The sequence below is a fragment of the Pelobates fuscus genome, chromosome 5 (assembly GCF_036172605.1).
Source record: "Pelobates fuscus isolate aPelFus1 chromosome 5, aPelFus1.pri, whole genome shotgun sequence".
NCBI classification, from domain to species: domain Eukaryota; kingdom Metazoa; phylum Chordata; class Amphibia; order Anura; family Pelobatidae; genus Pelobates; species Pelobates fuscus.
Genome location: NC_086321.1, coordinates 14,011,213 through 14,032,090, shown reverse-complemented (window position 1 = coordinate 14,032,090; position 20,878 = coordinate 14,011,213). Strand labels below are relative to the sequence as shown.

Below are 20,878 nucleotides of genomic sequence, written 5' to 3'. Positions count from 1 at the left end.
AAACACAGCCCACATTACAGCAAAGCTGGCCTTATCGCATTGTAAAAATATTTTAGCAGTGGTAAAATGAAAACCTCAGGCCCTGGGAGACCCCGTCACTTTGATGGTGTTTGTCTTGGCAGAGAAACGCTGGTTGAAGCCGGCACCGTGTGGGGGTAAGTCAGATAAGGGTGGGGGGATGGTGCTTTATGTTTTATTTACAGACACTTTTCATTAGGGGCTGAGTAATACAATAATACAAATTGACCGTTTATTTAACTATGACAAGAGGAGTTTGGGAAACTAGTTATTAAATCTCCTGTAAATCTATACCTCAAACACTGATATCAAAACACATTGTCAGGATTATCTCCTATAAGGAGTCAATAGCACCTTTTAGACCAAAAGGTAGATCCCCAGATGTTGTGAAACTACAACTCCCACTAGGGATGCACCAACGTTTTTGGCTGAAAATGGTGGCATATCTGCCAAAAACAGGCCAGCGGCTTGCCCCGTGTGCGAGGACTCTCCCGTCTGCCTGGGGAGAGAGCCAGGACAGTCTGCAGCTCCGCCGGGTGTGAGCTGCAGACTGTGCTGTATCTCGCGATCTCTGGCCAATTAGAGCGTTGCTGTTGGTTACCACGGCAATGCTCTGACTTCTGGATATCGCGAGATACAGCACAGTCTGCAGCTCACACCCAGCAGAGCTGCAGACTGGAGAGACAGACCACCGGACCACCAGGAAAAAAAACAGTCACCAGTCACCCCCTTCCTCAGTCACTGTGTCACCAGTCACCCCCTCCCTCACTCTGCCACCCCTTCCCTTAGTCACTCTGTCACCAGTCACCCCCTCCCTCAGTCACCAGTCCCCCCGTCCCTCAGTCACCAGTCACCCCCTCCCTCAGTCACTCTGCCACCAGTCACCCCCTCCCTCAGTCACTCTGCCACCAGTCACCCCCTCCCTCAGTCACCAGTCCCCCCGTCCCTCAGTCACCAGTCACCCCCTCCCTCAGTCACTCTGTCACCAGTCCCCCCCTCCCTCAGTCACTCTGCCACCAGTCACCCCCTCCCTCAGTCACTCGGTCACCAGTCACCCCCTCCCTCAGTCACCGTCACCAGTCACCCCCTCCCTCAGCCACTCCGTCACCCCTTTCCTCAGCCACTCTGTCACCAGTCCCTCCCTCCGTCACTCTGCCACCCCCTCCCTTAGTCACTCTGTCACCAGTCCCCCCCCTCCCTCAGTCACTCTGCCACCAGTCACCCCCTCCCTCAGTCACTCGTTCACCAGTCACCCCCTTCCTCAGTCACTCGGTCACCAGTCACCCCCTCCCTCACTCTGCCACCAGTCACCCCCTCTCTCAGTCACCCCCTTCCTCAGTCACTCTGTCACCAGTCCCTCCCTCCGTCACTCTGCCACCCCCTCCCTTAGTCACTCTGTCACCAGTCCCCCCTCCCTCAGTCACTGTCACCAGTCACCCCCTCCCTCAGTCACTCTGCCACCAGTCACCCCCTTCCTCAGTCACTCTGTCACCAGTCCCTCCCTCCGTCACTCTGCCACCCTCTCCCTTAGTCACTCTGTCACCAGTCCCCCCCTCCCTCAGTCACGCTGTCACCAGTCACCCCCTCCCTCCCTCACTCTGTCACCAGTCACCCCCTCACTCTGTCACCAGTCGCCCCCTCCCACACTCTGCCACTAGGTACCCCCTCCCTTACTATGTCACCCCCTCACTCTGCCACAAGTCACCCCCTCCCTCATTTTGCCACCCCCATACTCTGACACCTGTCATCCCCTTTTTCCCTTACCTTGCCACCTGTCACCCCCTCCCTCCCACGCTCTGTCACCTGTCACCCCCTCCTTCTGCCATCCCTATCCCACCCCACACTGTGTCCTACCCATACTACATCCTTATCACTCCACACTATGTACCCTACACCCCTATCACACCCCACACTATATACCCTACACACACTCTACATAACCTACAAAGATACAAACTACATCCCTATCCCACACCAAACCTTGCTCCCTACACACACTATATAACTTACACACAAACACACTACATCCCTTCCCCACACCTCACTATATTCCATACACACACTACATAACCTACACAAATCATTTGGGGAAAAAAAGTCATTTTCAGTTTCGGCCAAGGGCACCCTGAATTTTCGGTTTCGGCCCAGAATTTTAATTTCCGTGCATCCCTAACTCCCATGATGCTTTGCATTCCTTTACAATGCCTTTAGAATGGCAAAGCATCATGGAAGCTGTAGTTTTCTGGGGATCTACCTATTTGGCACCGCTGTTTTAGACCAAAATAGAGCTGGAACACAGTGCAACTAGTGAATTTTTATTGGAGTATTTATATTTTCAGGGCTAAAAGTTGCAATTTCCTGGTAATTCTCCAAAATACCCAGTTTATTGAATAAACACAAGCACGAAATATGTTAACTTTTACCGGACCCAACCTACACTATAGAAAACAGATAGGAAATTAGACTGATCCCCAGATATAGGCTCCACTATGGAGCTCTGATAGTTCAGACTGATCCCCAGATATAGGCTCCACTATGGAGCTCTGATAGGAGGTTGAGCAGTTTCCCAGATATATGCTCCACTATGGAGCTCTGATAGGAGGTTGGCAGTTTCCCAGATATACCCATGCTGTGTATAGTGCTTCATTATTGTGTATCCTAGCAACCAGGATATATTATTTATTTATTGTGTGGAGACCTATTGGGGATTTCAGTTTATTGTGACAGATCTTCCAGGAATGTCTAGAAGGATTACCGTGCATTGAGTTCCCAGGGTTCTTATCAGATCACACTTACTTGCCCCCCAGCAGGAGGGCCCCTTCAAACAACCAAAGATACCAATAGGACCCACACAGTCAGCGAGTGCACCCCATGGACGCCATTACTGAGATCCCGGGCTGCGGGAACAGATGGAGTTTTATATCTACAAAAACTGACACTTTCTAAACATGAATTAAAACTGACAACACTGAGTGCTTTGAGTAAGTGGTTGTCAAGCAGTATCCAGGCAGCTGATGTCGGAGATGCTGAGCGAAGGATACCGGTTGTTGAGGCAGTGTGAGGGCTGGCTGAGCATTATGAGAAGTGTAGCTCACAAACCAGCGCAGAGCCCGGCTATGAATTTAATGCCCAGTACTGGCAGAGTTTGAGGTTTCTCTGAGCTACAGCCCAGATTGTATGGGTGCAGAGCAGGATTAACCATATGGTAACCTTGGTGGCTGCCTGGGGCCCCCAGAACCATGAATGTACTTGGTCCCATTATCAATCCCTGGATGTTAATCCTTCTCTGTGTGTGTGCTAGAGTGACATCAGCCGGGGTGAGCTAACTCAGAAAGCATCCAGCAGTCTCTAAGTACTCCAGGTCGGACACAGTAACCCTCGACACGCCAGCTGCTTTGGACCAAATTTCACTCTAGGCTGGTTGTGGGACATTAACACAGACTCAACTCGCCACATTTATGGACGTAGTTCACAAATGTGATGCAGAATGAAAGGACTTCAATGTTATTACAGCTATTACAGTCCGTCACTTCTGTATTGGTAAACATGTAGCGGTAAGTATTTAATGGTAAACATGTAGTGGTAAGTATGTAACAGTAAGTATGTAATTGTAAACATGTAGCGGTAAGTATGTAACAGTAAGTATGTTATGGTAAACATGTAGCTGTAAGTATTTAATGGTAAACATGTAGCGGTAAGTATGTAACAGTAAGTATGTAATTGTAAACATGTAGCGGTAAGTATGTAACAGTAAGTATGTAATTGTAAACATGTAGCGGTGAGTATGTAACAGTAAGTATGTAATTGTAAACATGTAGCGGTAAGTATGTAACAGTAAGTATGTAATTGTAAACATGTAGCGGTAAGTATGTAACAGTAAGTATGTAATTGTAAACATGTAGCGGTAAGTATGTAACAGTAAGTATGTAATTGTAAACATGTAGCGGTAAGTATGTAATGTGGAATATGAAGCTTTGTAACTCTGTCTCCGTGTTCCAGGACAAAGATGATGAAAACGCTGTAAATCGGGGGTCAATGGGTGATATTGGGTTAAACATTAAACATACTCTGGACTGCGTCTCTACAAACAGATTATAAATGTGATTTTCTTTTCCTGTAAATCGCTCAGACTCAGGATGGGAAGAATGCTGGATTTGTCATAACTACTCCTGTACCCTGTCCTCTGACACATCTGTTAATATCTGCTGTGAGAACGTAACGCAGCAAGACGGAACTCGCTGCTGACGAAATCACCACTTTCTCTGTACGCCCAAGGGTCAGACACCTGATAGAATCACTGCACCTTGGCATCAAACAGCACTTTCATAACATAGGATAAGCCAACATCATCACGTCAACACACTAATACACTCCTAATAGAATTCCAGTAAAGCAAAATCATACATAATGTATCACCTCCCCCCCCCCCAATGAATAGAACCCATACATAACCTGCACACCCTGAATATACCCAATACACAACCCGCACACCCTAAATATACCCAATACATAACACATACACCCTGAATATACCCAATACACAACCCGCACACCCTAAATATACCCAATACATAACACATACACCCTGAATATACCCAATACACAACCCGCACACCCTAAATATACCCAATACATAACACATACACCCTGAATATACCCAATACATAACCCGCACACCCTGAATATACCCACTACATAACACATACACCCTGAATATACCCACTACATAACCCGCACACCCTGAATATACCCAATACATAACACATACACCCTGAATATACCCAATACATAACCTGCACACCCTGAATATACCCACTACATAACCCGCACACCCTGAATATACCCAATACATAACACATACACCCTGAATATACCCAATACATAACACACACACCCTGAATATACCCAATACATAACACACACACCCTGAATATACCCAATACATAACACACACACCCTGAATATACCCAATACACAACCCGCACACCCTAAATATACCCAATACATAACACATACACCCTGAATATACCCAATACATAACCTGCACACCCTGAATATACCCACTACATAACCCGCACACCCTGAATTAAGCCACTACATAACCCGCACACCCTGAATATACCCACTACATAACCCGCACACCCTGAATATACCCACTACATAACACATACACCCTGAATATACCCAATACATAACACATACACCCTGAATATACCCAATACATAACACATACACCCTGAATATACCCAATACATAACACACACACACCCTGAATATACCCAATTCACAACCCGCACACCCTGAATATACCCAATTCACAACCCGCACACCCTGAATATATCCACTACATAACCCGCACACCCTGAATATACCCAATACATAACACATACATAATACACAACCCGCACACCCTGAATATACCCAATACATAACCTTCACACCCTGAATATACCCAATAAATAATCCGCACACCCTGAATATACCCAATACATAACCCGCACACCCTGAATATACCCACTACATAACCCGCACACCCTGAATATACCCAATACATAGCCCGCACACCCTGAATATACCCAATACATAACCCGCACACCCTGAATATACCCAATACATAGCCCGCACACCCTGAATATACCCAATACATAACACATACACCCTGAATATACCCAATACATAACACACACACCCTGAATATACCAAATACATAACACACACCCTGAATATATCCAATTCATAACCCGCACACCCTGAATATACCCAATACACAACCCGCACACCCTGAATATACCCAATACATAACACACACACCCTGAATATACCCAATACATAACACTTACAGCATGAATATACCCAATACACAACCCGCACACCCTGAATATACCCAATACATAACACACACACCCTGAATATACCCACTACATAACCCGCACACCCTGAATATACCCAATACACAACCCGCACACCCTGAATATACTCAATACATAACCTGCACACCCTGAATATACCCAATACATAACCTGCACACCCTGAATACTGAATATACCCAATACATAACCTGCACACTCTGAATATACCCAGTACATAACATGCTGAATATACTCAATCCATATTACAAACACACTATGAATATACCAGATACATAATACTTATCCTGAATGTACCGAATACCTACACACACGCACACACCATGAATATACACAATACACACAACATATAATGTACAGACTGAAATCAATAAGACAAATACAAATTCTGCCTTACAATTCACAGGATCTCATTGGTGATTAAACATAAAGAGGGCAGAATCTATTTAGATATACTCTCAAACTGTCAAAGCATTCTATGAATACATTTCTGTATCTTATTTATTTTTAGAGTATTTTCACAGAAATACACAGAGCTGCACACAATACATACAAGAGGCCATATGTGCCAGGATTTATGTGTTTATCAAGTTACCAACCGGGACCTTAGTGAGCGGATTGCCAGGACTGGCTAAACCGGACACCCCATACATTTCCCATAATGCTAGTTTTCAGGTTTGTACTGGGTGATATTATCCTTTCTGAGACGCCCTCTGCTTATCTGTGATTGTCCTGATAACGGCAGGATGGGATAAGGAACAGTAAACGTTTGACATACAATAGACTAATAACACAACTAGTTAAACCCTCCATACTCCAAGTGAAGTAAATGGCTTTCTCTTTGCATGACATCACGTGTGGAAACAAAATATCAACCAACTCCTGCTCCATCCATTGCTTCCTTCTTGTATTTCCCATTTCAATACCTTTATTTCCCATCAGTAAGAGGAAGTAGACTGAAGATGGGGCATGCACAATGTGTTTCCCATAACCCTGGCGTAGCCGTTTCTATAGTCTCCGCAGACTCTGGAATCGGTTTGTATAAATGAGAGAAACGCGTGTGCGGACATTCACAGCCAGTGAATTCTGTCCAAACACGAGCAGAACGGACATCACCAATTTGGGAGTAACGACTTCCACATTACTAATATCTGAGCAGGAGACTAGACTGGAGGTGCCGGGGGAATCATTTGGTAAACCACTTACCATGGGATGGCACTATAACCACTGTAGTGTGCTGTAGTAATTATGATGCTTAGACTGCCCTTTTACATTCTCCTACAGATAAAGAAAGCTGCGGAGACACATAGCCGCAATAAATCTTAAAAAGGTAATAGAGTGGAGACCTTTGACAGAGAGCACGTAATAGATAAGGTGTTAGTGAGTCAGTAAAGAACTATTTGTTATATTGAACATCTGTGCAAAGTAACTGCCATGCTGACTTATTGCACCAAGCCTCCAAAACCTGCCGATATTGGAAGATTAATTCCTCGTGCAGACACAAATCCCCCCTGCCCTTGCCCGTGCTGTGCTTCTTAGCTCATATACTATACTGTGCATCACGGATCTCACAAATATATCACAACAATGCATTAATACATTATTTTCTGTCAATTCTGTGTTCGTGTTTAAATAACTTTCCATATTACGGAAAGGGCATTCAGTGGGCTAAGTCATTCTCACTACTGATTGAGCCACAGACCGTGGTCCTGGCGCACGCCACACAGCAAATATAACCCAGTTTAGCGATTCATATTGCTGGGCGATATGTACAGCCCCTTTAGTGTAAAACGATTGAAAACGGTTTGGTATAGGAGATAAACTTTGGCACATTGGTGTAAGCTAGCAACAGCTGTAAAAATAGAAGGAATTTCTCACTGTGAATTGAAAATCGATCGTAGTTAAACAAAGTTGTAAAAGTTGAATAGACAGTCTAAGTGAATTTAATGGGATTTAGCCCATTTATCACATGTCCTGTTAAAGAGAAACGGTCACATTTTTGTTTTTTCTTTTCTTCAACCCATCACATTATGGAAGAAAAAATAACTGGGGTTTGGAGTGCCACCATCTTTCTGAGAAGCTCTGTGTGTGTGCATTCTACACATGGGTCCTTTCTGTCTGCAGAGGATCATGGGACTTTTAAATTTGCATAGGATGCCAACCCATCCTTGCATTGGATACAAGTCCAAATACTGTTAGTTTAAAAAAAAATTATTAAAGCATAACTAATTGGTTGAACTAAGGTTAACTCATTGAATGTCCCATTATGATGAATGAGGTGGATCTGTGAACCAGCCCAGAATGTTATCCACGATGCATTTCACAAGGTCTAAATGGGATGAAATAAAATGTCTACTAACAGCAACCGTTGCAGAGTGTGTTCATTCACCCACTGAAAGAAAACTTGACTCCATAAAGCAGTTCTAAAATTCCCATCAATGTTAGCAGACAGTGCGGCCGACGGCTGCCTGTTATGTGTCTCCCCACAGTTAGATAATGTCAGATCCTGCTCATTTGAGAAGCTAATCTCATTAGTCTGTGACATGTGGTTAGGGTAGCCTAGTGAGGCTGATGCTGATATGAATTGCCACGGACATTCTTCTGAAAACTCAGGAAACCTAGAATAGAACGGCGCTGCTATCACTCAAACACTTCTAGCAACAACAAAGTCGGGCAAAACTAATTTCCTCTCCCTGCTCTTTAACCAGCCTTTAGCACCTGTCTCTACATCAAACACTACATGGGCCTCCAGGACGGCTGGATATCCAACTAGGCCCCCGAGATGGCAGAGTGACAGAGACAGGCGCTCAACCAAAGGAATAAAACAAAAATGTATATAAACGAATAAATCACCTAGTCTTTTCTTGGTTAACCCCTTTAGAAACATAGAAACATAGAATGTGACGGCAGATAAGAACCATTCGGCCCATCTAGTCTTCCCAATTTTCTAAATACTTTCATTAGTCCCTGGCCTTATCTTATAGCTAGGATAGCCTTATGCCAATCCCACGCATGCTTAAACTCCTTTACTGTGTTAACCTCTACCACTTCAGCTGGAAGGCTATTCCATGCATCCACTACCCTCTCAGTAAAGTAATACTTCCTGATATTATTTTTAAACCTTTGCCCCTCTAATTTAAGACTATGTCCTCTTGTTGTGGTAGTTTTTCTTCTTTTAAATATAGTCTCCTCCTTTACTGTGTTGATTCCCTTTATGTATTTAAATGTTTCTATCATATCCCCCCTGTCTTGTCTTTCCTCCAAGCTATACATTTAGGACCAGCGACAATCTACCTGTCTTTCTAATGAAATGTCCTGATTTTTCAGCAGGGTCACTTCATGCTGATATAAGGTGTTCAAGCTGTGAGATATAGAATTGGTTCAGTAGGAGTTAAACACTACAGCATGCAGACTGATGTAATAAGTGTGAGCAGGACGTTTAACACGACGTATGTTAATCTTTCACATGATAACGGGACACAAACAGCTATACGTTACCATGATTCCACTAAACGCCATATAGGATTCTAGAAAAATTAAAGTTTGCCTTCTGGAAATCCTTAACAATTTCCTAAGTAGACATGGTATGTGAAAAGGTCTCTACTTGGAAGCTATTACCTATATTCAGTATTATAGAGCAGGCAGGGGGGATACGGCTTTGTTCACATTATTATTAGTTATATAGCACCAACAAATTCCGCAGCGTTGTACAATGGGTGGACTAACAAACACGTAATATTAACCAGACAAGTTGGATGCACAAGAACAGAGGGGCTGAGAGCTCTGCTTAATGAGCTTACATGCATTATGAGTTTGTCTTGGGAGCTGGGGGATGCTGTAAGTGCCAGGGAAATTCACTTCAACCACCCTGCTGGAAAGCTTCCCCTAAAATCTATCCCTTCCTGCCAGGGGGCAGAGAAACAGGGCATGCCGTCACTATACCGCCAGGGGGACAGAGATTGTCCTCTATCCCGTCCTGCCACGGGTGCAGAGCGTGCCCTCTATCCCGTCCTGCCAAGGGCGCAAAGCATGCCCTCTACCCTGTCCTGCCAGGGGGACCAGACATGCCTTCTATCCCATCCTGCCAGGGGGGCAGAGCGTGCCCTCTATCCCATGCTGCAAGGGGGGCAGAGCGTGCCCTCTATCCCATGCTGCAAGGGGGCAGAGCGTGCCCTCTATCCCATCCTGCCAGGGGGGCAGAGCGTGCCCTCTATCCCATCCTGCCAGGGGGGCAAAGAAAGCCCTCTACCTTGTCCTGCCAGGGGGACCAGACGTGCCCTCTATCCCGTCCTGCCAGGGGGGGCAGAGCGTGCCCTCTATCCCGTCCTGCCAGGGGGGGCAGAGCGTGCCCTCTATCCCGTCCTGCCAGGGGGGGGGCAGAGAGTGCCCTCTATCCCATCCTGCCAGGGGGGCAGAGTGCTCTCTATCCCGTCCTGCTGGGGGGGCAGAGAGTGCCCTCTATCCCGTCCTGCCAGGGGGGCAGAGAGTGCCCTCGATGCCGTCCTGCCAGGGGGGGGGCAGAGAGTGCCCTCTATCCCGTCCTGCCAGGGGGGCAGAGAGTGCCCTCTACCCTGTCCTGCCAGGGGGACCAGATGTGCCCTCTATCCCGTCCTGCCAGGGGGGCAGAGCGTGCCCTCTATCCCGTCCTGCCAGGGGGGCAGAGAGTGCCCTCTATCCCATCCTGCCAGGGGGGCAGAGTGCTCTCTATCCCATCCTGCCAGGGGGGCAGAGTGTTCTCTATCCCGTCCTGCCAGGGGGGCAGAGAGTGGAATAGCCTTCATAAAGAGATGGTTCAGATGAACAAAACTTTTCCAACTCTTTCCCTTCTGTTGCCTAGAGGAACATATTAAATACACACACATTCTGGATACAAAGTTCTCCACAGACTGGAAATAAAAGATTAAATACAGAGCTCCATGTAGAAACTGTATCAGTCTAGGCTGAGAGATGCTGGCTCGTGCCCTTGCACAAGACAAGAAGTTGTGACGGGTCAGGTGCAGACATCCCGCCATTTTGTCAGTGCACCCCCACTGCTGTGTAGCAATGTTCCTACCTGGTGCTCAGGTGTCTCAATGACAAATGACTGGGCGACCTGTGCTAAAGCAGGCATAGTGTGACATCCTGGCCTGTTCATGGGGTCAGAGTACGGGTGACTAAAAGGTGAATCCTGTGCTGTAGAGATACATTTGCATTTTCAACTGTAAAGCAGGGGGTCTTCTTTTTGGTAATCCCTGGATTAGTAGAGCACTTCTTTAACCATGGAAGACAAAATGCCAAAGGCCAATCGCCAGCCATCACTACAGCGCTGGGTGGACGCCTGGAATTCTTATCCGGATTATTTTACCAAGTTCAATAATGCTGAGCACACTTTAGTTTTAGCTGTTGCACGTTTTTTCCCTATTTTAAAAAAATCCAACCAGAACGAGAAGTTAGTACCTGATCGATGAGCCATTTCTGTCATCAGACCATGAATCTAAGTAGGTGATACAATATATTTAAAGGTCATTCAGTTTATTCCTTAGCAACAGTAGCTATGGGAGATGTGCAAGTCAATATTTGCAGCTAATCTCCGTGACACAGTTGTGCTAAGATGGATTCAGACACCATTATCACCGTAGCAGCACAGATGCTTACAGCTGTGAAGGGCTGTCAGAATTCTGGATTGCTAACTTGTTGCTGATTGTTTACTGCGCTCTATCTGTTCCGATATTCCACAATTTTACAATGAGATTCATTTCTAGAATGGTGTATTGGCAATGTTACATGTTCTGCCTCTTTGATACTTGGCATTGTTTATGGGAAACGCCAACTGAGATCAAAGGCCATGGAGATAACGTTGTACGGTGTAGTATGTACAAAGCATTCCCCAGGACACCTATTCACATTCGGACTACAGGATCCGAAACACTGAATAAATAATAATAATAGGTCCCCAGATGGCAGCACCCAATATGAAAAGGAGCCGGTCTGTGGCTGGATGACAATGACTGGATTTAGAGTCCTAAAACAGCTCTGTAGCTATAAAATGACATTCACATATAATCAATGTCAATTGACAGATGTTTATTACTAGATCTCAATAGCAGGGGTTTCTGGGAGAGGTTTAGAAGTCCATCCCCTATGGCCCTTGTTTTGCTGTATATACACTTTCTTTCTATTGGGACTATTGTTTTCCCTTTTTTGTATTTTAATTTTTTTAATTCTCCTTCCTGGTCGGGATTTAAGTTTTGGTTATTTTTGATTTTGCCGCATGAAGTTTAATAACAATATATATATGACATGTTTATGTAAAAGTCCATATTTTTCTATGTTTGCATATTACCCTGTTTTATGGTCACTTCTATATCCGGTCTTCCCTTACCTGTATATTGTATAGTTGATTGGGGTTGGAGTATTTGTTATTGTTTATATATTTTGCTTTTATATTAATAAAAACAACCACTTTTCAACGAAAATATTTGAAAAGACGTTGGAGAAGCTAATTTCGTAGAGGAAACATACAAGTGGTTTTCGGCATCTTTTACCAAGTCATCCAGCTGGCAATGTGCAAGTCTGAGTTCTGATATGTGTCATATCAGCGGTCTTGGACCTATACTAGAGTGTGGAGTCTTGCACCAGTTCTAGACATATACAGCGGGTGCAATCAGAAGAGGTAAGGAGTAACTGCTAACCATGATGGGATGGAACGTGTAGTGTATCCAAGAGTAAGGACAGCTCATATATCTTCACAGTTTAACTGTACAAATGACAAAGGTGTGGGGTTTAACTTACCAATAACATTTACTGCCGCAAGGAACGTGAAGGAAGTGTTGTAAATATAAAGATATTATACTTTTTACATCAAACTGGAAACTAATACATCACATTACCCTGACTGAGTTATGGACTGTGGGTGCTTTACAGATAAACCAGGCTTATTCACTAGAGTAGGAATCCCGATTTCAGATACTAATTACAAACCGGTCAAGGTGTAAGATAGGACAGGGTATAGAACAGGGTGTAACATGGAACTGGGTATAGGACAGTGTATAGGTCAGGGTGTAGGACAGACAGTGTATAGGCCAGGACAGTGTGTAGGTCAGGATGTAGGATGAACAGTGCATAGGTCAGGGTGTAGGACAGGCAGTGTATAGGTCAGAGTGTAGGATGAACAGTGTATAGGTCAGAGTGTAGGATGGACAGTGTATAGGTCAGGGTGTAGGATGGACAGTGTATAGGTCAGGATGTAGGATGAACAGTGTATAGGTCAGGGTGTAGGATGAACAGTGTATAGGTCAGAGTGTAGGATGGACAGTGTATAGGTCAGAGTGTAGGATGGACAGTGTATAGGTCAGAGTGTAGGATGAACAGTGTATAGGTCAGGGTGTAGGATGGACAGTGTATAGGTCAGGGTGTAGGATGAACAGTGTATAGGTCAGGGTGTATGACAGGACAGTGTATAGGCCAGGACAGTGTGTAGGCCAGGACAGTGTATAGGTCAGGGTGTAGGATGGACAGTGTATAGGTCAGGGTGTAGGATGGACAGTGTATAGGTCAGGATGTAGGATGAACAGTGTATAGGTCAGGGTGTAGGATGTACAGTGTATAGGTCAGGGTGTATGACAGGACAGTGTATAGGCCAGAGTGTAGGATGGACAGTGTATAGGTCAGAGTGTAGGATGAACAGTGTATAGGTCAGAGTGTAGGATGTACAGTGTATAGGTCAGGGTGTATGACAGGACAGTGTATAGGCCAGGACAGTGTATAGGCCAGAGTGTAGGATGGACAGTGTATAGGTCAGAGTGTAGGATGGACAGTGTATAGGTCAGGGTGTAGGATGGACAGTGTATAGGTCAGGGTGTAGGATGGACAGTGTATAGGTCAGGGTGTAGGATGGACAGTGTATAGGTCAGGGTGTAGGATGGACAGTGTATAGGTCAGGGTGTATGACAGGACAGTGTATAGGTCAGGGTGTATGACAGGACAGTGTATAGGCCAGGCCAGTGTATAGGCCAGGCCAGTGTATAGGCCAGGACAGTGTGTAGGCCAGGACAGTGTGTAGGCCAGGACAGTGTGTAGGCCAGGACAGTGTGTAGGCCAGGACAGTGTGTAGGCCAGGACAGTGTATAGGTCAGGATGTAGGATGAACAGTGTATAGGTCAGGGTGTAGGATGGACAGTGTATAGGTCAGAGTGTAGGATTGACAGTGTTTGGTCAGGGTGTAGGATGGACAGTGTATAGGTCAGAGTGTAGGATGAACAGTGTATAGGTCAGAGTGTAGGACTGGACAGTGTATAGGTCAGGGTGTAGGATGTACAGTGTATAGGTCAGAGTGTAGGATGTACAGTGTATAGGTCAGAGTGTAGGACTGGACAGTGTATAAATTAGGGTGTAAGATGGAACAGTGTATAGGTCAGAGTGTAGGATGGACATTGTATAGGTCAGGGTGTAGGATGGACAGTGTATAGGTCAGAGTGTAGGATGTACAGTGTATAGGTCAGAGTGTAGGATGGACAGTGTGTAGGTCAGGGTGTAGGATGGACAGTGTATAGGTCAGAGTGTAGGACTGGACAGTGTATAGGTCAGAGTGTAGGATGGACAGTGTATAGGTCAGAGTGTAGGATGTACAGTGTATAGGTCAGAGTTTAGGATGTACAGTGTATAGGTCAGAGTTTAGGATGTACAGTGTATAGGTCAGAGTTTAGGATGTACAGTGTATAGGTCAGATTGTAGGATGTACAGTGTATAGGTCAGAGTGTAGGACTGGACAGTGTATAGGTCAGAGTGTAGGATGGACAGTGTATAGGTCAGGGTGTAGGATGGACAGTGTATAGGTCAGGGTGTAGGATGTACAGTGTATAGGTCAGGGTGTAGGATGGACAGTGTATAGGTCAGGGTGTAGGATGGACAGTGTATAGGTCAGAGTGTAGGATGTACAGTGTATAGGTCAGAGTTTAGGATGGACAGTGTATAGGTCAGGGTGTAGGATGGACAGTGTATAGGTCAGGGTGTAGGATGGACAGTGTTTAGGTCAGGGTGTAGGATGGACAGTGTATAGGTCAGAGTGTAGGATGGACAGTGTATAGGTCAGGGTGTAGGATGGACAGTGTATAGGTCAGGGTGTAGGATGTACAGTGTATAGGTCAGGGTGTAGGATGGACAGTGTATAGGTCAGAGTGTAGGACTGGACAGTGTATAGGTCAGGGTGTAGGATGTACAGTGTATAGGTCAGAGTGTAGGATGGACAGTGTATAGGTCAGGGTGTAGGATGAACAGTGTATAGGTCAGAGTGTAGGATGGACAGTGTATAGGTCAGAGTGTAGGATGGACAGTGTATAGGTCAGAGTGTAGGACTGGACAGTGTATAAATTAGGGTGTAAGATGGAACAGTGTATAGGTCAGAGTGTAGAATGGACAGTGTATAGGTCAGAGTGTAGGAGTGGACAGTGTATAGGTCAGGGTGTAGGATGTACAGTGTATAGGTCAGAGTGTAGGAGTGGACAGTGTATAGGTCAGGGTGTAGGATGGACAGTGTATAGGTCAGGGTGTAGGATGGACAGTGTATAGGTCAGAGTGTAGAATGGACAGTGTATAGGTCAGAGTGTAGGAGTGGACAGTGTATAGGTCAGGGTGTAGGATGGACAGTGTATAGGTCAGGGTGTAGGATGGACAGTGTATAGGTCAGAGTGTAGGATGGACAGTGTATAGGTCAGAGTGTAGGACTGGACAGTGTATAAATTAGGGTGTAAGATGGAACAGTGTATAGGTCAGAGTGTAGGAGTGGACAGTGTATAGGTCAGGGTGTAGGACAGACAGGGTGTTGGACGTAAAGGGTATATATAGGTCATGGTATAGAAGGTATGGCTTTATTTTGCACTACATATTCTTTTAGACTACATACACCAGAGATAGTCAAGGGGAAGGACTACAACCATGACACTTTAACAGGCAGACAAAGCATCACAATAGTTGTGGTCCTACAACAGCTGGAAATCTAATGAGCATCATGGGAAATCTACTTCACCTGGGTTAGTACCAACACTGAGATACAAGTGTCTGATTTATTCAGTCTGGGGTACTAATGTCCGATTCATTCAGTCTGGGGTACTAATGTCCGATTCATTCAGTCTGGGGTACTAATGTCCGATTCATTCAGTCTGGGGTACTAATGTCCGATTCATTCAGTCTGGGGTACTAATGTCCGATTCATTCAGTCTGGGGTACTAATGTCCGATTCATTCAGTCTGGGGTACTAATGTCCGATTCATTCAGTCTGGGGTACTAATGTCCGATTCATTCAGTCTGGGGTACTAATGTCCGATTCATTCAGTCTGGGGTACTAATGTCCGATTCATTCAGTCTGGGGTAATGATGTCCGATTCATTCAGTCTGGGGTACTAATGTCCGATTCATTCAGTCTGGGGTAATGATGTCCGATTCATTCAGTCTGGGGTACTAATGTCCGATTCATTCAGTCTGGGGTACTAATGTCCGATTCATTCAGTCTGGGGTACTATTGTCCGATTCATTCAGTCTGGGGTACTAATGTCCGATTCATTCAGTCTGGGGTACTAATGTCCGATTCATTCAGTCTGGGGTACTAATGTTCGATTCATTCAGTCTGGGGTACTAATGTCCGATTCATTCAGTCTGGGGTACTAATGTCCGATTCATTCAATCTGGGGTACTAATGTCCGATTCATTCAGTCTGGGGTACTAATGTCCGATTCAATCTGAGGCTTTGCGTGAAACATGCTCAGTTGGTCTCAGAGAACACAGTCCATCATCCACTTTAAACAAGCAAGTAAATACAATTATTAGGACATACATACATAGTAGCGAGGATAATGAATGCACCTACCTGCAATTCCTTGTAGCAGCCCGCAGACATTGAATATGCTTTTCTTCATCACACTTTGAATACACATGGTGAAAACAGACACAAATGCCACAATACAGAGAATAGAAATTCCCACAGCTAGGAAGATGGCAGTCGCCTGCCAGAATCCACTAGCGATTTCATTGAAATGCTCTGCGTACGGACCACACAGCGTCGCTCTCCGTGAATCCTGTACGTGAGACAATTTAATACAGCGTCCATAGATGCCCAGTGAGGGACCATTGAATTCCTGCTGTCCCCCAGTCCTGTTGTCCACCTCTGTGTTTTTGGATTTGCCAATCAGCCAGTCCGCACTCATAAAGGCTATGAGCTCGCCAAAAGCCACAACGATGCTCAGTATGGTCCATAGCATCGAGCGGCAAGTTACGATTACATGACACATGGTGGAGTGCGCTGACTGCAGCCCAGTGGGGTCAAACTGGCACACAATGAGAAAGTTCAATGCTTAGCAATGTATTTATTTTGAGGGTAGGCTAAAAAAAAAACGAGAAAAAAAAAAAAACATGCAAAATCCCAAATCAGAAAATAAATCCAGACTCGTAGGGGTTTTTGTCTTTATTCCTCCAGACAGGGATTTGTTCTCAATGGAAAGCCTTTCTCCTCCGTCTGAGGCTGCAGTTAGTTCAGCTCTTGCACAGATACTGTAACATGATTCCAGGGCTGGTTCGGTAGTTCCCAGGCACTGCCCACCAGGCTGACATCACAGGCCTACAGGAGAAACAAGGGAAGAATGGCTAGCTGTGTGATCACATTATCACAGACACAATGTACCCAAATTAACATAACAAACATGTAACAATGGGTCACTCTGCATGCACGATCCCACAGGGCACATCACAGCTACAGCTCACAAACTGACTGTCTTAGGATTCTCATTTTCAAAACATAGGTTATAGGAAGGAATGTCAGAACCCCATCCCTTTTCTCAGTTTGACTCGTGGATGGGAAGCACATGAAGTAACCTGCCCTGGAGTACATAGAAATCATATGCTGCAGAATGCAAATTAAGTAATTGATTAAGGAGGGATTAATTAATGATATTCCAACAGCAGCACAGTTACATTACAGATGGGGAGCACTTTTTATGTCTAGTTAATGAGCATGAAGCAATCAAGGTGTGACTGGTCTCGGCGCAGTAATACAGGATCTAAAGGGAAATATGCCTCTTCCCAATGAGCAAAATACACTGAATTCAGGTCGGCGTGACCATTGTATGGAATCCTTTACACATAGTTGTTACAAAATAATTTGTTAATAAAATACAAACATGTGTTAATTTAGTTCACAAATCCCTATAAAAGCTCAAACCAAATAAAACACAGGTAGAAGAGGCTGGCAGGGGGGGTGCGGTAGATTTATATAACTACATTACTCTTAGTTTACAGAAATGCAGAGTTACTTTGATAAACCCCACTGTCTCTGGAAGCACTGAGAGAGTTAAACACACAGACATTGATTTCGCGAGATTGACTCAGTGTTAACTTTCTGCTTCCCAGAACCACGAGCTGGAGGGGAGAAAACGCAACGCACCCTCTGGCTATCAGAAGGTTAAATTCTGCTCAATTAGGGAGGTGCTAAGCCCTAATTAGAAAATGATTGCTCAACAAAAACACATGTTCAGAAGCCACATTACAGTGAGCTAATCAATACACTGTCACTGTCTGCATACTTTGAAAACCACCACATTAATCTGTTACAGCGGAGAGCGCTTTCTGTGATGGGCCATCCCAGTGCTAAAAAGGTTCACAAAATGCAACATTAACAGGCTTATTCAACAAAGTGAGAAATCCAAGAGAATTTCACATTTCAGGCCAAAGTAGTCAAATTGGAAGCATACCTGACTTAGAGAATATTTCCACTTCAGCTATTTTGGCCTTAAATTTTAAATTCACCTAAAATTCTCCCTCCATTGAATAACCCTATATATGCCTTGAGACGGGGCCCCTGATTTTAAAGTCACTAATAAGTGAATTGTAGTAAATAAAAATCCAAACTGTAAAACCTAGGAACAAGCAGCCACCTAGAAGTGACCTGGTGGAGAGTTTGGCCAATGTGCTATTTTAGTAAATACTGCCATTTGGTGTTCGACAAAGCGTTTAAGAAAACACTGGCTTTGGTTAGAATAATCCCTGCTTGGATACCTTCACGTTTGGCTGAAGAGGATAATGTATACAGAGTGCAGGGCAGTGATATTCACCTAGCATAGGTTTTTATTAACTAACTCCGTTGTTGTGAATTGATAATAAATGTGTAGGCAAAACAAACAAACCAAAACTGCTGCTTGTAACACAGCGGGATGCTTTCAAGTCAGCTATTTTTGCCCAAATGTTGCTTCAATTTCAATCCTCCTAACAGGCGTGCCCAAACGATGGATTCTCAGATGTTTTAAAACTACAGTTTCCATGATGCTTGGTCTTTCTAAAAGCATTCTAAAAACATGCAAAGCATCATGGGAGCTGTAGTTCTACAACATTGGCTGGATCTACCTTTTTGGTTCACCCCTGCTCTACAATTCAGGGAATAAACACTATATGGGTCCAGGAAAAGATGGCGGAATTGGCAAGTCTACCTATCAGGGGAATGTAAATTAATTAATTAAAATCATTACCTCCTCCAACATGTATCGCCCAGTGCGCTGGGAGAAAACAGGCCATAATGTGACAACATATATTAAAGACAATCTGTCAAACTCACCAAGGGGACACAATGACAAAACCTCTCCTAAAGGGCAGCCCACCTTATTTGATTGTAAATTCCTGTCCTAATGTGTTTTACACCCCACCTCCTATAGAATGTAAGCTCGTTTGAGCAGGGTCCTCTTCAACCTATTGTTCCTGTAAGTTTATTTGTAATTGTCCTATTTATAGTTAAATCCCCCTCTCATAATATTGTAAAGCGCTACGGAATCTGTTGGCGCTATATAAATGGCAATAATAAATAATAATAAATAAACACTTAACACTTGCAGTTCCACAGTATCAGTGGCATGCCGTAGATATTCTTTTAAACTAATTGATTAAAGGATTTTAAGGACAGCTAATCTTAGAACATCTGAAATATTTTTTTGTGTATAAAAATGTCCCTTTAATCTTTAAAACCCTATCACTTACAAAAACAAAAACAAAACTATATTTATAAAAAGATTAAAAAAAACAAAGTTTTAAATCATTTAAATGTTGGCCATTCTACTATAGACAAACAATTAACACTAACCAATATCACTGTTAGTTCTAGAATTTGATACACTAACCAATATCACTGCTAGTTCTAGAATGTGATACACTAACCGATATCACTGCTAGTTCTAGAATGTGATACACTAACCGATATCACTGCTAGTTCTAGAATGTGATACACTAACCGATATCACTGCTAGTTCTAGAATTTAATACACTACTAACCGATATCACTGCTAGTTCTAGAATTTGATACACTAACTGATATCACTGTTAGTTCTAGAATTTGATACACTAACCGATATCACTGTTAGTTCTAGAATTTGATACACTAACTGATATCACTGCTAGTTCTAGAATTTAATACACTACTAACCGATATCACTGCTAGTTCTAGAATTTGATACACTAACCGATATCACTGTTAGTTCTAGAATTTGATACACTAACTGATATCACTGCTAGTTCTAGAATTTAATACACTACTAACCGATATCACTGCTAGTTCTAGAATTTGATACACTAACTGATATCACTGTTAGTTCTAGAATTTGATACACTAACTGATATCACTGCTAGTTCTAGAATTTAATACACTACTAACCGATATCACTGCTAGTTCTAGAATTTGATACACTAACCGATATCACTGTTAGTTCTAGAATTTGATACACTAACTGATATCACTGCTAGTTCTAGAATTTAATACACTACTAACCGATATCACTGCTAGTTCTAGAATTTGATACACTAACTGATATCACTGCTAGTTCTAGAATTTGATACACTAACCGATATCACTGCTAGTTCTAGAATTTGATACACTAACCGATATCACTGCTAGTTCTAGAATTTGATACACTAACCAATATCACTGCTAGTTCTAGAATGTGATACACTAACCGATATCACTGCTAGTTCTAGAATTTAATACACTA

At 43.9% G+C, this 20,878-nt stretch overlaps 1 protein-coding gene across 1 annotated transcript in view; it reads right to left on the bottom strand.

Moving 5' to 3' along the window:
- Window positions 1–20,878, bottom strand: part of LHFPL2 (LHFPL tetraspan subfamily member 2) — a 99,579-nt gene that overhangs the window by 16,738 nt on the left and 61,963 nt on the right. The window contains exon 3 of the mRNA XM_063453593.1: window positions 16,726–17,472. Within this exon, the coding sequence (XP_063309663.1) occupies window positions 16,726–17,146 (421 nt within the window). The 5' untranslated portion in view covers window positions 17,147–17,472. The remainder of the gene's footprint in view (window positions 1–16,725; window positions 17,473–20,878) is intronic.